Genomic DNA, 14,002 nt, shown 5'->3' with positions numbered 1-14,002 from the left:
TATTTTTTCTCCTTCACTGATGTGCGTTGATGAGGCAGCACTGATTGGCACTGATAGGTGGCACTGATGGGCACTGATAGGCAGCACTAAAGGGCACTGATAGGCAGTACTAATGAGGTGGCACGGATAGGCGGCACTGAAAGACAGCACTAATGAGGTGTCACGGATAGGCGGCACTAATATGCAGCACTGATAGGCGGCACTGATAGGTGACACTGATGATGGGTACTGATAGACGGCACTGACTGGCAGCACTGACTGGCACAACCCCTGGGCACTGACTGGTGGCACTGACTGGTGGCACTGACTGGTGGCGCTGACTGGTGGCGCTGACTGGTGGCGCTGGTGGGCGGGCACTGGTGGGCGGGCACTGCTGGGCACAGGTAGGTGGCACTTCTGGGCACAGGTGTGTGACACTGCAGAGTGGCACAAGTGGGTGATCTGCTGGGCACAGGTGGGCGGAGCTAGTGGGCGCACTGCTGGGCACAGGTGGGCGGAACTTGCGGGTGGCACTGCTGGGCACCGATCATCACGGCACTGATTATCAGTGCCCTGATGATCGGTGCCGATCCCCGCTCTGACAACTGCCGGTTCTCGGCAGTACTTTCCTCACGATCTGACAGCATGAGGAAAGTGCAGCCGAGAACCGGCACTTGCATTTCCCTCTGATCACCGTGTCATTGGACACCGCTGATCACGTGGTAAAAGGCCGCTGTGATTGGCCTTTTACCACATCACGTGATCAGCTGTGTCCGTAGGACACAGCGATCACGGAGATCGCCGGGTGCGCGCCCCCTGGGGCGTGCAGGAGAGCGCGTTCTGGGAGGACGTCATATGACGTCCACTCAGAACTGGCCGGCCGCAGTGAAGCCGTCATTCGGCTATCTGCGGTCGGCTACTAGTTAAACACCGTTAGATGTCTGTGAGGTCCTAAAAAGAAATACGTTTGTTTTTCTACAGAGCCAGGCTTAGTTATCATACTCAGCCACCTTCTTCGTCTAGCTGCCACATCAGCAATGAGCAGATGGCTACAGTGAGAAAAGGGGTTAGCCTAAAAGCTCTGGATGAACACAATAAGAGCATTATTAAAGGTAAGCTTCATTACATGGCACACCCTGCTTTGGCTGCTGGCATCCATTTATTGATAAAGGTTTGTTGTGGGCAAGCACGATTTCGAAACCCATTAGGTTGCAGTGTTCTCCCTAGAGGATTTAAGCTGGACTTTCCACCAAGCTATTTTCAGTTATTGAATTGCTGCTCAATGCCTCAGGGAATCTATAGAGGCATGTGTACTGCTGCCATACTCATTCTGTCATACAGAGGAGTCTGTGTGTACAGGGAGTTCACAACTATGGACTCTGTGAGCCATTCTGCAAGTGCCTGTGTCCTAATTGCATAATGTGCTCGCACATATTATTGAGATGCAACACAACTAGGACTATCACACTGGCCGTTCTGCCACTGGTTAAATCTAAGAGGTGGTTGGCCTGTTTTCCAATGATGGCGGTGTTAGAGAGGGAGCAATGCTGCAGGAGCAGGTAAATACTAATACGGCAATTAAAGTGATACTAAACGCACACTGTTTAATTTTACATTGTCCCTTCTATTTCTGTATGTGGATGATGGCACTGTAATTATTTTATTAAAACAAATTTAGGTACCGGTTTCCTAGTTTTATATTCAGCTGTCACATGACCCAGAACTTTCCCAGCTTGTCTGCAGGGAAACATAAACAGGAGGAAAATCTTGTCGTCTGCTGCTGGTCACACGTTCTAAATAAAGCCTTTGAGATACAGAACAAAAATATCAAACAGTTTTAAATTGGCATACAAATATATATTTGAAATCAAATCTTTGTTTTGTGGTAATAACATGGTGTGGGTGGATTTTGGCAGTCACAGGCTGTCACGCTCCTCCAGCCTATATCTTAGAATAAGAGGGAGGTGAAGCCACCATTAATCTACATATATTGTTCTGCCCCCATCGTGTTTAGCTGGTTAGTGGGCATGGAGGAGAAAAAATGGAAAAAATTTTTTTTTATTGTGTTCATTATTGTAGTCTTGTAACATTTCCATTTCTCTATGATTCTACACTATACCCAGTTGTTTAAGGTAGATTTTCATTAAAGACGCTTCATTCAGTGCTTGACATGCCTGCTAGAATTTAATTCAAGACTGAGTCAAACTTCTTTGTGTGTGTTTAGTGCTAATGTAAGCTGCATATGATGGGTGTTTTGCTGTCCTGCAGCCTTGAGGTGCCCAAGTCCTGCCAGCAGTATTGCGTTTCACTTCTCCCATATGACCAACGGTATACTAGATGATACTGAAATAGAGGAACAAAACCCAGAGCCTGAAGAACAGGAAAGTGATGATGAGGAGGAAGAGGAAGACGACAAAGATGCTGATGAGGAGGAGGAGGAACAGATGGAGGACGAGAGTGGTGAAGAGGTAAAATACTTGAATGTCGGTACAGAACCTACAAAGTTTGGTTAATAATTCTAGAGTAAATGGTTAACTTCATATGTGTAAATATAACAATTTGATTACCTTGTGCAGTCAGGATACTTTAAAAAAAAAAAAAATATTAAACTAGTGCATATAATTTCTGTTGTGTACATTTGTCTTGCAGAAAAAGCCAGAAAAGGTTTCTTTGACATCTTCAACTAAACAAACAGGTATGTGCTGATAAATTGGAACGTCAAGCTGTGACCACAAGCATGCCTGAATAGGAATGTTGAATTCGTATTGCCCGACGCCCAGGACATGTAGTTTTTAATTATAACTTTAGCCCTGCTGCTGGCAAGCAGCAGGGTTCATTTGGCAGTTGCAAGCATTCGGGCAGCAGCGTTGCCGCCGATTGCTTCCACACAGTGCCAGCCTCTCTCCCCTGTGTGAGGTCTCCCGGGCTTCACTTCCCCATCTGCGGGCCCAAGACTGGCTCACCGCCGTCTGCTACAGGGCAGGAAGGAGATCGGACACGTCTGTTCCCCTCCCCTTCTTGTCCTGACTCGGAAGTGACGTTATGATGTCACTTGTGGGTCCCCATTGAAAGATTTCCCAGCCATTGAGGCCGAGAAAGAATGTAATGCAGTGCGATCTGTATTACATTCAAGGGAGGCATCCAGCATGAAAAATATGAAAATTAAGTAAAAAAAACTCTAATAGTAAATCTATTGCACATAACATATATGCACGTACAAATGTAAAAGCACACGGTGGGGCGCCTACGCATGGAAACGTTGATTGCGACACGTTGCATATCACCGCGCACGCCAGGATGAGAGCAATAATTCTAGTATGAGACCGCCTCCATACACTATACTGATGACCTATAAGGGGCTTTAAAAGGGTCGCCTATAGAAAATATAGGGTACTAAAGTACATCACCATTTCATGAGCACACATAAATTTAAGGTTTGACGTGTTTGGTATCTATTTACTCGATGCAGCCTCATCTTTTATATTTAACAAAAAATAGGATGGTTTTATTTTATTTTATATTTTTTTGGTGCCCTAAAATTAACTTGTATTCTTTACTGAAATTTTGCAGTAATATCATGCGACATAAAACATTGGAACTACCACTATTTTATTCTCTAGGGTCTTTGCTTTCATGTTATATTTGGGGATTTATGTAATCTTCAGGCCTAAAATTATTTCTTATACTTGTGCCAAAAACGGCTTTGGCAGCGAAAGGGATAAAGAATAAGCCTGACACTCCCCTTTCCTGAGGAACATCCAATTGGTGCTCATTACACTGCAAGGTCTCTCCCCTCCTTGCTAGTTTCCCGGGGGTGGGGCTGGAGACACAGGGAGAGGAGAAGATAAACAGCTCAATGTTAAAATTATTACAAGTTTAAGTCACCATAAAGCACCTTTTTGTTTTTAAAAGCCCCAGACCTTCTTAAAATCACCTCCGATTTAAATACAGTTTTTGTTAAAAAAAAAATTTTTTATCGCGACATGTAGATTGTCATGAGGAGCAAGTAATTTGAGATACCGATTTTAGTCCCTGGACAAGTAGTTTTTTCAAAAATTTCCACACCCCTGCTGGATCTTGCAGATATACGAAGTTTTATTTTTTTTTAACTTTTTTTCTTTTAACACAAGCAGTGCAAGTACCTGACTTTGACTTTTTGTAATTTCCTATACAGCAGGTCTCAGACTTAGGGTTAGACAATCACCACAGAGACAGTCAGTTGTCCTGCAGTGCTTATGTGCTGACAGTAGGAGACAGCAGAGCGGCAGAAAGATAATCTCACCAATGCACTGCTTCTTTCAGTGGCCTTTCACTTGCTGAGGAAGAGCAATAACTATGAGTGAGAGAGAACTATATTTTGTTTGCTTGGCGTTCACTGTTAAGTGATAGGACAAGCAATGGGGTGTTTCTCTCACTACTGTTATGTGGTTGCTATAACCCACATTCTGTATCCAAATGTAGTTTTTTGGTTACTATGCACAGCTACACCAGATTCTGTGTGCACAAGTTTAAAGTGTTACTAAACCCGCAACAGTAAAATCGGTCCGTATAGGCAGTAAAGCATGCTTGGTATACTCACTGTGGAACCTAAAGGGTTAATCCTCCACATTGTGTAAAAAGGCTGTTTGATCCTGACTTCTCTGCCCCTCTTGTTCAAATGTCTTGCTGATAAAACAGACTGAACCTGTAGCCCTTCTGCACATGCTCAGTTTAGTGTGTATTGCTAGAGAGCTTTTTTATTTTTTTCTTTGGAGAGTGCATCTGATCAGCACTGTTCAGACAGAGGTCAGGGGTTTTGCATCCTCCTATAGCAGAAAGAAAACTCCTACAAGCTTTAACCAGAGCAGGCTTGTGACTTCAGCTGAGCCCTAACTGCAGATGAAAAAAGGTATTTAGCAGTTTATATTTACTAATATAATTGCACTACTATGTTCTGTGTACTGTGGGAGACCAGATAGTGTTAAACCCAGGACCCTGCATTCACTCTAAGTAAAACTCCCCCTTTGCCTTTCTCTCCATGACGAGAGGTTGGAGTTCTAGTTGAATGTCCTGGATTCTGACTGGTGACATGCATTTGATTGCAATTTACTTGCTGTACCCACCGCCACCTCTCCTCTGGCTTCTACATGGTAGTAAAATTACATTGTAAATGATTCATTGATGGTAATATCTGTATGCTACTGTCAGATTGTTATATTTTTATTTTACAGCTGAGACAATTTTTTTTTTTTTGTTTAAGCCTTTAGCTACCAAAGAGTTTTTTTTTTTTTTTTTCTTTTTTTTTTTTTGACCTGTGGAAAAAAAAAAAAGAATTTAAAGCCGGAAGTTTAATTAAGAACCTCAAAACATATATTTCCTGAAAGCAGACATCCTGGAGAATGAAATGGTGTTACTGCCAGTTTGTCACATATTAGTGCACTGGTTTATCAGGTGCAACATATCAAAAAATACACTAAAGTTAATTTTGGGGCATACAAATACAATGTATTAACCAGTTTTGCTAAAATATGCAAAAGATGAGGTTGCACTGAGTAAATACCCAACATGTCAAGCTTTAAAGGAGCAGTTCAACTTTTGTTACATGTTGTTCATTTTGAGCTGTCACAATTAAAAATAAATGTGGCTTTGCGGTGCTCCACCCGCCTGATCGTGTCATTCTTTCACAGTATTCTGTGAATGGGAAAACTACAAGTCCAGACAGCCTTCGTGGCTGACAGCTTGTAGTTCTCAATGAACCAGCACAGTGATGATGAGCGCTGTGGTAGTTCAATGATTATTCCTGTCAGTGTGTATCTGCTTGCCTGTAGGAGGTACAAGCCCACAGACACACTGGGTCTGCCATTGGGAGCGCTTTCTGGGAGTGCCTGGAAGGACCACTGCTGTCAACTTATGACATATTTTGGTGGCAGCGAAAGGGTTAAAGGGGACTTGAGGAAAGTGGATATCAATTTTTTTTTTTTTTCTCTATTGGCCTTTTCTCTGTAAGGATATTAAAGCATCCCTACTTCTGGCAAAATCCTTATTAATGTTCAAAGTGAAGTACAAAAATACAATTCCCCATGGAATCGAGCTTCGTGGGCCCACAGGGAATAATGCTTTTATTGTCCAACTGCAATGCAACATATTAAAAACTACAGTTTTCTGTCTTGAAAATTGCATGGAAAAGGCTAATGTGGAAAAGAACATCTGTTTCTATTTGGTGTTCCCATGGCAGTGCATCTCAAGGTTTCTTAGAAATACCTTATAATATCAGAAATCGGTTACCATTCATTCACATCAAACATTGTAATAATACTTAAAAACAGTTTTTTGTTTTAATATTGAGGCAAAAAAAGTTATTTTTGGAACATTTTATTTCGGTACAATTTTGGTTTTAATTGTCCATAGTGGGAAGATAGTTAAGAATGTTAAAGCTAAGGAAAATAAAATTGATCCTTGCTGTGGGGCTCCCCCTACACTGAAAAAGTTAAATGCTCATTTCATCTAGGTACAGATATAACCACTATACATGCAATATTCCTCACGCCCCAGACAGCTGGTGCTCTACTCCTGACTGCGATTTTTCGAGTTGTGGATGAGTCCTCTGTGACCTTGCTTACAATGGAGGACTGCTGGTCCTGTGTATGTGGTAATGTCTTCAGTTTCTGCAACCAAAAGAGCATTGACTGTGCAGCTGGGAGGAAGTGAGAAATAAGGGGTGTGTGTACACAATATATATTTAACCCCTTACAGTAGGGCTCCCCAAGGGCCATTTTTTTTTTTCTTTTTCTGCAGTTCAGATTCAAGTTATACCCTAAAAAGAAATATATTCATCCTTATTTGGCACCCAGACTGCGTTAAGTTTGATTCTTGTGTTGTGAAATAATTTTTTTTTTCTAAAAACAGATTCTGTAAAGGAAAGTGCTGTTAAGTCGGTCCGTTTTGATAAACTGGAAGAAGATCCTGATGATACGTATGACTTCAATACTGATTTCAACTGAGAAACCATCAGTACTTGGCGTGTTGGACACGTGGTTATCTCTTATTGTGTGCAAGTAAAGACATTTCTTATTCAAGTCTAGAGAAGGACTTGATGGTGATGTAAAATGACTGGCTATTATATATGGTGGATTCTATGAATCTCTGAATGACTGATGTATACAAGGCTCTAGTTTTGGATGGTGTATTACCATATAAAACACATTTGTTCCAATTGCGTGTTTATTTCATGTCTCTTGCAGTTAAAAATATATTTTTTTTTTTTTGCTGTTCGGCACTGCGCTATTTCAGCTGGTAATTGCGCAGTCGCAATTTGCTGTACCCAAATATATTGCAATTTACATAGCTTTTACTTTCTGACTGCCTTTCACATTTCTTGAGGTGCTAAAATGCCAGGGCAGTAACTGCCCCCCCATGACCCCTTTTTGGAAAGTAGACACCCCAAGGATTTTGCGGAGGCATGTTTAGTCCATAGAATATTTTATTTTTTGCCACACATATTCAAAAAAATTATTATTTTTTTTTTTTAACACAAACTTGTCACTTTAATGATCTACCCATGGCATGCATGAGCAAATATATGTGGAATAACACCCCAAAACACACTTTTCTACTTCTCCCAAGTATGGGGATACCACATGTGAGAGACTTTTTGGCAGCCTAATTACATACAGGCCCCCAAAATCCAATGTCCAGCTCCAGGCTTTCAAAGGGCATATTTCCTCATATCACTTCCCCCACTACCTATCTCAGTGCGGAGGCTCTAAAATGCCAGGATAGTACACACCCCAAGGACTTTGATAAGAGGCATGGTGAGTATTTTACAGATATAATTTTTGTCACAGGGTTTTGAAAAAGAAAAGAAAAAATATTTTTTTTGTTTTCTTCATTTTACAAAAACGTGGCAACAAATTAGATATGTAAAACACCATGCCTCTTAGCAAATACCTTGGAGTGTCTACTTTCCAAAAAGGGGTCATTTGCTTCTACTATCCTGGCATTTCAGGGCCAACATTAGAAGATTATGCCACACATCACCCACTTTTGAAGACCAAGCCTTTTCTGACACTTTTTTGTTTACATGAAAACTTTTTTTGCTAGAAAATTACTTTGAACCCCAAAACATGTTGTGTTTTTTTTTCTAAAAAGCAGAGGCCCTAGAGCATAAAACGATGGGTGTTGAAATTTTTATATCACACAGTATTTGCGAATTTTAATGCACAAAAACACAATATATTTCCCAATTGTTTGGTTAAAAAAATAAAAGATATTGCGCTGAGTAAATGGATGCCAAACATGACATGCTTTAAAATTGTGCATGCCTGTGTAATGGAAACAAAGTACATACATTTTTATTATCGATAGGCAACTTTTTGAAAGCCTTTACAGATCACCAATTTATATTTACACAGAAGGTCTAGTGCTAGAATTACTGCCCTCGATCTGGCGTTTATGGCAATACCTCACATGCATGGTGCAACTACTGTTTTCAGACGGGCAGGGCGTCAATGCTTGTGCATGCAGGGGGGAAGGGTGCTTTATTATTTTTACACTGTCCCTCTTCATTATTATTATTATTTTTTTTATATATTACTTTTAATTCTATCACAGGAAAGGCAAATATCCCTTTTATAACCTCAATGGGCATCGGCATATATTCTTTTTTAAGAAATCTGGGGTCTATCAGACTCTAGATATCTCCTCTGCCCTTACATTATCTAATCTCACCAAGATTGGTGTGGTCAGATGCTTTCCCAATTTACAAATGGTGCTTTTTATATCCTGTGAAGCTGTGATGAAATGCTCGTAGCTTCTGATTTCTTAGGCTATAGAGATGATTGGAGCCAGTCTGGTCTCTGACCAGCCTTATGGTCAGCTAGTGGAACTGATGCATTCTCTGATTCTGCTGTGGGAGCCCAAGAAACCTGTAGAAGGCAGGAGGGGGGGGGGGGGGTGGAGGAGGGAGATGTTTCCTCCCTCTGCTAGTAAAAACAATTCAGCTAATTGGCCACTAGGATTGTTTGTACATGAAAACCAATCACCAGCTGAAATAAAACTATAGCAGAATGATTCCTGTAGCTGCAGGTGTCATCCCAGTATACCCACTCAATGTCCAGTGACTTACCAGTACATGGCTGGTCCATGTTGGGCATATACAGTGAAGGAAATAAGTATTTGATCCCCTGCTGATTTTGAATGTTTGCCCACTCACAAAGAAATGATCAGTCTAAAAATTGAATGGTAGGTGAATTGTAACACTGAGAGACAGAATAGCAACAAAAAATTAATAAATGCATGTCTAACAAATTATGCACTGATTTGCATGTTTAGGAGGGAAATAAGTATTTGATCCCCTTCACAAAACATGACTTCGTACTTGGTGGCAAATCCCTTGTTGGCAATCAGAGGTCAGATGTTTCCTGTAGTTGGCTACCAGGTTTGCACACATCTCAGGAGGGACTTTGGCCCACTCCTCTTGGTAGAGTCTCTCCAAGTCATTAAGATTTGGTGGCTGACATTTGACAATTTGAAATTTCTGCGCCCTCCACATATTTTCAGTCGGATTAAGGGCTGGAGACTGGCTAGGCCACTCCAGGACCTTAATGTGCTTCTTCTTGAGCCACTCCTTTGTTGCCTTGGGTCATGGATGGATGTTCCAGCAGGACAATGACCCAAAACACATTTTCAATGCCATGGCTGAGGGAAGAAGATTATCACCCAAGATTTGACAGTACATTGCCCTGTCCATCGTCCCTTTGATGCGGTGCAGTTGTCCTGTCCCCTGAGCAGAAAAACACCCCAAAAGCAGAATGTTTCCACCACTGTGTTTGACAGTTGGGATGGTGTTCTTTGGGTCATAGGCAGCATTCCTCTTCCAAACATGGCGAGTTGAAGCTCTCAATTTTGGTCTCATCTGACCACATAACTTTCAACCAGTCCTCCTCTGCATCATTCAGATGTTCAGTGGCAAACTTCAGACAGGCCTGGACATGTGCTTTCTTGAGCAGAGGGACCTTGCCGGCACTGCAGGATTTCAATCCTTGTCGGTGTAGTGTATTACCAATTGTTTTCTTGGTGACTGTGGTTCCAGCTGCCTGGAGATCATTGACAAGATCCTCGCCGTTTAAGAGACTGCTTCTAATCTCAGCTTGTTACCTGTATGAAAGATACCTGGTAGCCAGAAATCCTGCTGAATGATAGGGGATTAAATACTTATTTCCCTCATGAACATGCAAATTAGTGCATAAGTTGTTAGACATGCATTTCTTTTGAATGTTTTGTTGCTATTCTGTGTCTCAGTGTTACATTACACCTACCATTGATTTTTAGACTGATCATTTCTTAGTGAGTGGGCAAACATTCAAATCAGCAGGGGATCAAATACTTCCTTCACTGTATGTAACAGCAGAGAACACGGGCCTGCGATGAATTGGCTCTGTGGATCAACATGACCGCAATTCGTTCTTTTTTTGTAATGCCCATGTTGAGGGTTAGGCCCAAAAGAGTTTTTTAAATTCAGAAACGGTAATAGGTTTCTATGCGAATTGTCTGGCATGAGCTGAATTTGGGTGGGTGGCAATGTATTGTGCGTATAAATTGCCTTATCCCACAATCAATTGATACAAACCTTCTGTGAAAAACAGCGGAGGGGGGCTGATCCTGCTAACACTTTGGTTTTGTGGACACTATATAAAGGAGGCACTAGTATAGTTCTGTTCATGATTAATATATTGATCCGTACAAACACTAAACTAGTAATGGCGGTGATTAGTGACCAATAGCGTGAGTGTGATAGTGTGTGGGCAATCTAATGCTAGTTGACCCTGACATTATCTGATGTCGCTAGTGGCAGGAATGCAGTGATCAGTGAAAAATTCTATATATTGACACTGTACTAATGTCACTGGCTGAGTGATCAAAGGGTTAAATGTGCTAATTAATGCATTCCTGTAAAATGTAGTGGTGCTTTTACTCTGTGCCATGTTTTTTCTTCTCTCCCTGGACTGATGAGAGGGGGTGCAGGTGCGATCACACCCCAAAATAGGAAGCAACGCATGATTGTCACTTTGCCAAGAGCTGCTGCTTTGCCACAAAATGTGGGTAAGCTGTTAGCAAGCAGTTAAAAAAACAAACCAGTTTTTACTATTGTGGGTTTACTAACGCTTTAACAAACAAAAAAGAAAAAACCTAGAAGCTGTTTCTATGCAGAGCTGCACCACCTTTTACACACTCCAGTTTCCTACTGTGTTGTTGAAACTGAAATTTGGCTGGTGGAATCTCATTAATGTATTGTCGACAGCCATTTATCAGCATCCTCTGGCTTGTCAAAGAATTTGATAGAATTGGCATGCTGAACCCAAAGGTTGCTATTGTACGACATGCTAAACATCAGAACTGTTTCTTGGAGTGGTCTCTGTATAGCCAGGAAGGTTCTGCAATCCTTCTGTACTTCAGCAGAGAAGTCCTGGAAAAATAATATGTAGGAATTCTTAAACATATGTCTCTGTACTGAAGGTTCACGAAAATAGGCCAAGAAATCCCAGCAGTGCCTAGGCAAGAGGTGGGAGCTGTATGCTCTCTCAAACACAGCTGTAAGAGAGATGTTGGTAAAGTCCAGGAGCTCCATTTAAAAAAAAAAAAAATTCCTCAAACTCGGCAGAGTGCCTTTTTCTTCTTCCAAGAGGCTCAGCTCTTGGACACTGTATGGCAGAGACAATTCTTAGCATCATCTCATCTAGGTGCAAGCATCCTAACTATTCTTTGTTGGCACACCAAGGTGACAGTGTGCTACATTGAGGTGTCTTCTACTACCTAGGTGTGAGATCCTACTTCTGGGATTCTTGTCTTGTTTCTAATAAGATTACACTTGATAGCGCACTGATTACTGTGGACCTTGAGTGATGTTTTAAACCTTTTAACAGCTATAAGGATGGGATCTGTGCTAGCAGAGTATGTAAGTCAGAAGTTATGCCCTGCATGGTGTCCTTAGATTGCTCAGCAGTCTCCATCTATGCAGGCAGTGACTAGTATTCCTGCCAACATGTGGCAGTAGACTTTAGGAATCTCTTCCTGAGTTGCAGTGTAACTGAATAGTTTTTGGATTGCATGATTAAAAACTCAAGAGATGTTGGGTGGCACACAAGGGGGAATTCAGCCCAATCAGGAATTATTTTGACAATATAATAGCAGATTTTAAGAATGAATACAGGAGCTCCACACAGATGCATCCTGTCCTCTTCATACCCTGCTCACACCTCCCAGATAGTGTGGTATGTTTCTTAGGCTTTTTTTGCTGAACAAGAGAGGTACTCTTACTGCTATTAGCATACTTGTATGGTATTTCTAAGTGGTATGCAGAGCAGATCCTAAGATGCTGTTTTGCAAAGGCCATGCAGACCAGATGCTTCTTAAGTTGGCCATAGATTATTTTTTTTTTCCAGTCAGCCAGTACTCAAATGAGGTGCAAAAGAGGAAGAGATGAGCGCAATTTTCATAGTGTACCATCTAAATAAAACATGTTTGTTGGTAAAAAGTGATAACTGCACTCAAAGTTAAAAACGTGGCTAAGCATGACTATCAGGCAACCTTTAGTGCAAACAAACAGGAGGGCAGCCAGGAACCTTGCCTTGGCAACCAACAAGGAAGAGAGATGAGTGGATGACCTGGGAGCTGCTGCCGCTGTAGAGCCAAGGATTAAGACCAAAGCCTGGATATGAAAGCCACCTGGCATCACTGTTGACCACCACAATTGGGTATTCTTTGATATGAAGACTTCATTTTTTTGCCACAGGTTTTTGGAAAATGAAAATGCATTTTTTTTAAACACAGTTGTGAATTAAAATGTTTGCACACAGCAGAGGTATACTTAGAATTACACCCTAAAACACATTCTGCTACTCCTTCTGCGTATGGGATATTATGTGTGAGATTTTATCAATGTTCGGACTGATTATGTGCTGGACATTGTATCTTGTGTATCGCCCAAAATAACCAATTGTTTCAAAAAATGTACTGTAATGGCCACCTCTTTACAAGTGGACAAGGAGCATAGCTTAGTGTAGATTCACCTATAGCAGTCCCCATTCCTATAAGCCAAGCAGGACTTGCCTACTGGTATGTTACTGAAAAGAAATGAACAAGCGTTTCTGTGGGTTCAGTAATGAAGTTGGTTGCAGGGGATGGCTGGGACTGGTGTCTCGCAGGAATGTAGTCAGTCGGACATGCAGATGGGTCAGTTCAAGTGGCAGGCAGAGACAAGGTCAACAAATGGGCAAAGGATAGGTCAAGGCAGGCAGAAAAGTGATCAATAGACAGCTATTGACAGTACAGGTGTCAGGCAGAGGCAACACTACTGGGGTGGTGGTAATTGGGAACACTGTTATTGGCTGCACTAGTCTGGGAGCACTGAGACTTGGGTAGCAGCAATCGGTAACACTGCTGCCGACTTACACCGGTCTGGTGGTGATCAGCAGTGAAAACTAGCTTCACTTGGAACTCGTGCATACACTGCTCTGGCTGCACAATTAGGGCTTGTGAGGTGAGGGCAGTAAAACTTTGCAGTTGTGTCAGTGTTGCCACCCCCCCCCCCCCCCTTAATTGCAGAGGCAGCATCCACAGGTGTACACGTCACAGCTACAATGCTGTTTCGTAGCTGCGACAGTAGTTATACTCCTGTATGCCTCCCGATAGCTACCCATCTAAGTGAATGGGGACACTCGTAGAGTCCAAGGGGTTAAGGTGGTGATGAGGCAATACTATGCTTTCTCAGGTCTCTCAAAAGCTCTCTGAAGGGTAATTCAAACATGGATCATTCTTCAAAGAACATTGTACTTGTGAATGAGTCCTTATGGTGACACTGTGACTGGGGTGGCAGTTATCAGGGACACATTGGCAGCACTATTCTGGCAACATTGTACTGCTGTCGCTGGTAGCAGAGACAATGGCTGGCAGAACTGACAGAATTAGGTCCATATATATTTGAACACAGGTACAATTTTCATACTTTTGGCTCTGTATGCCACCAGAAAATTTTAAACCAAACAAT

At 41.9% G+C, this 14,002-nt stretch overlaps 1 protein-coding gene across 1 annotated transcript in view; it reads left to right on the top strand.

Annotated features, from left to right (window-relative positions):
* Nucleotides 1-7,171, top strand: part of GNL3 (G protein nucleolar 3) — a 28,970-nt gene extending 21,799 nt beyond the window's left edge. Inside the window, exons 12-15 of the mRNA XM_089681914.1 lie at nt 961-1,091; nt 2,248-2,447; nt 2,629-2,674; nt 6,865-7,171. Of these exons, the coding sequence (XP_089538040.1) occupies nt 961-1,091; nt 2,248-2,447; nt 2,629-2,674; nt 6,865-6,959 (472 nt within the window). The 3' untranslated portion in view covers nt 6,960-7,171. The remainder of the gene's footprint in view (nt 1-960; nt 1,092-2,247; nt 2,448-2,628; nt 2,675-6,864) is intronic.
* The last annotated feature ends 6,831 nt before the right edge of the window (nt 7,172-14,002 follow it).

The sequence above is a fragment of the Staurois parvus genome, unplaced genomic scaffold (genome assembly GCF_062004578.1).
Source record: "Staurois parvus isolate SC_StPar_1 unplaced genomic scaffold, SC_StPar_1.0 ptg000282l, whole genome shotgun sequence".
Classification (NCBI taxonomy): domain Eukaryota; kingdom Metazoa; phylum Chordata; class Amphibia; order Anura; family Ranidae; genus Staurois; species Staurois parvus.
Note: the sequence above shows the minus strand (reverse complement) of the source record. Positions and strands in the feature narration are given on the sequence as shown.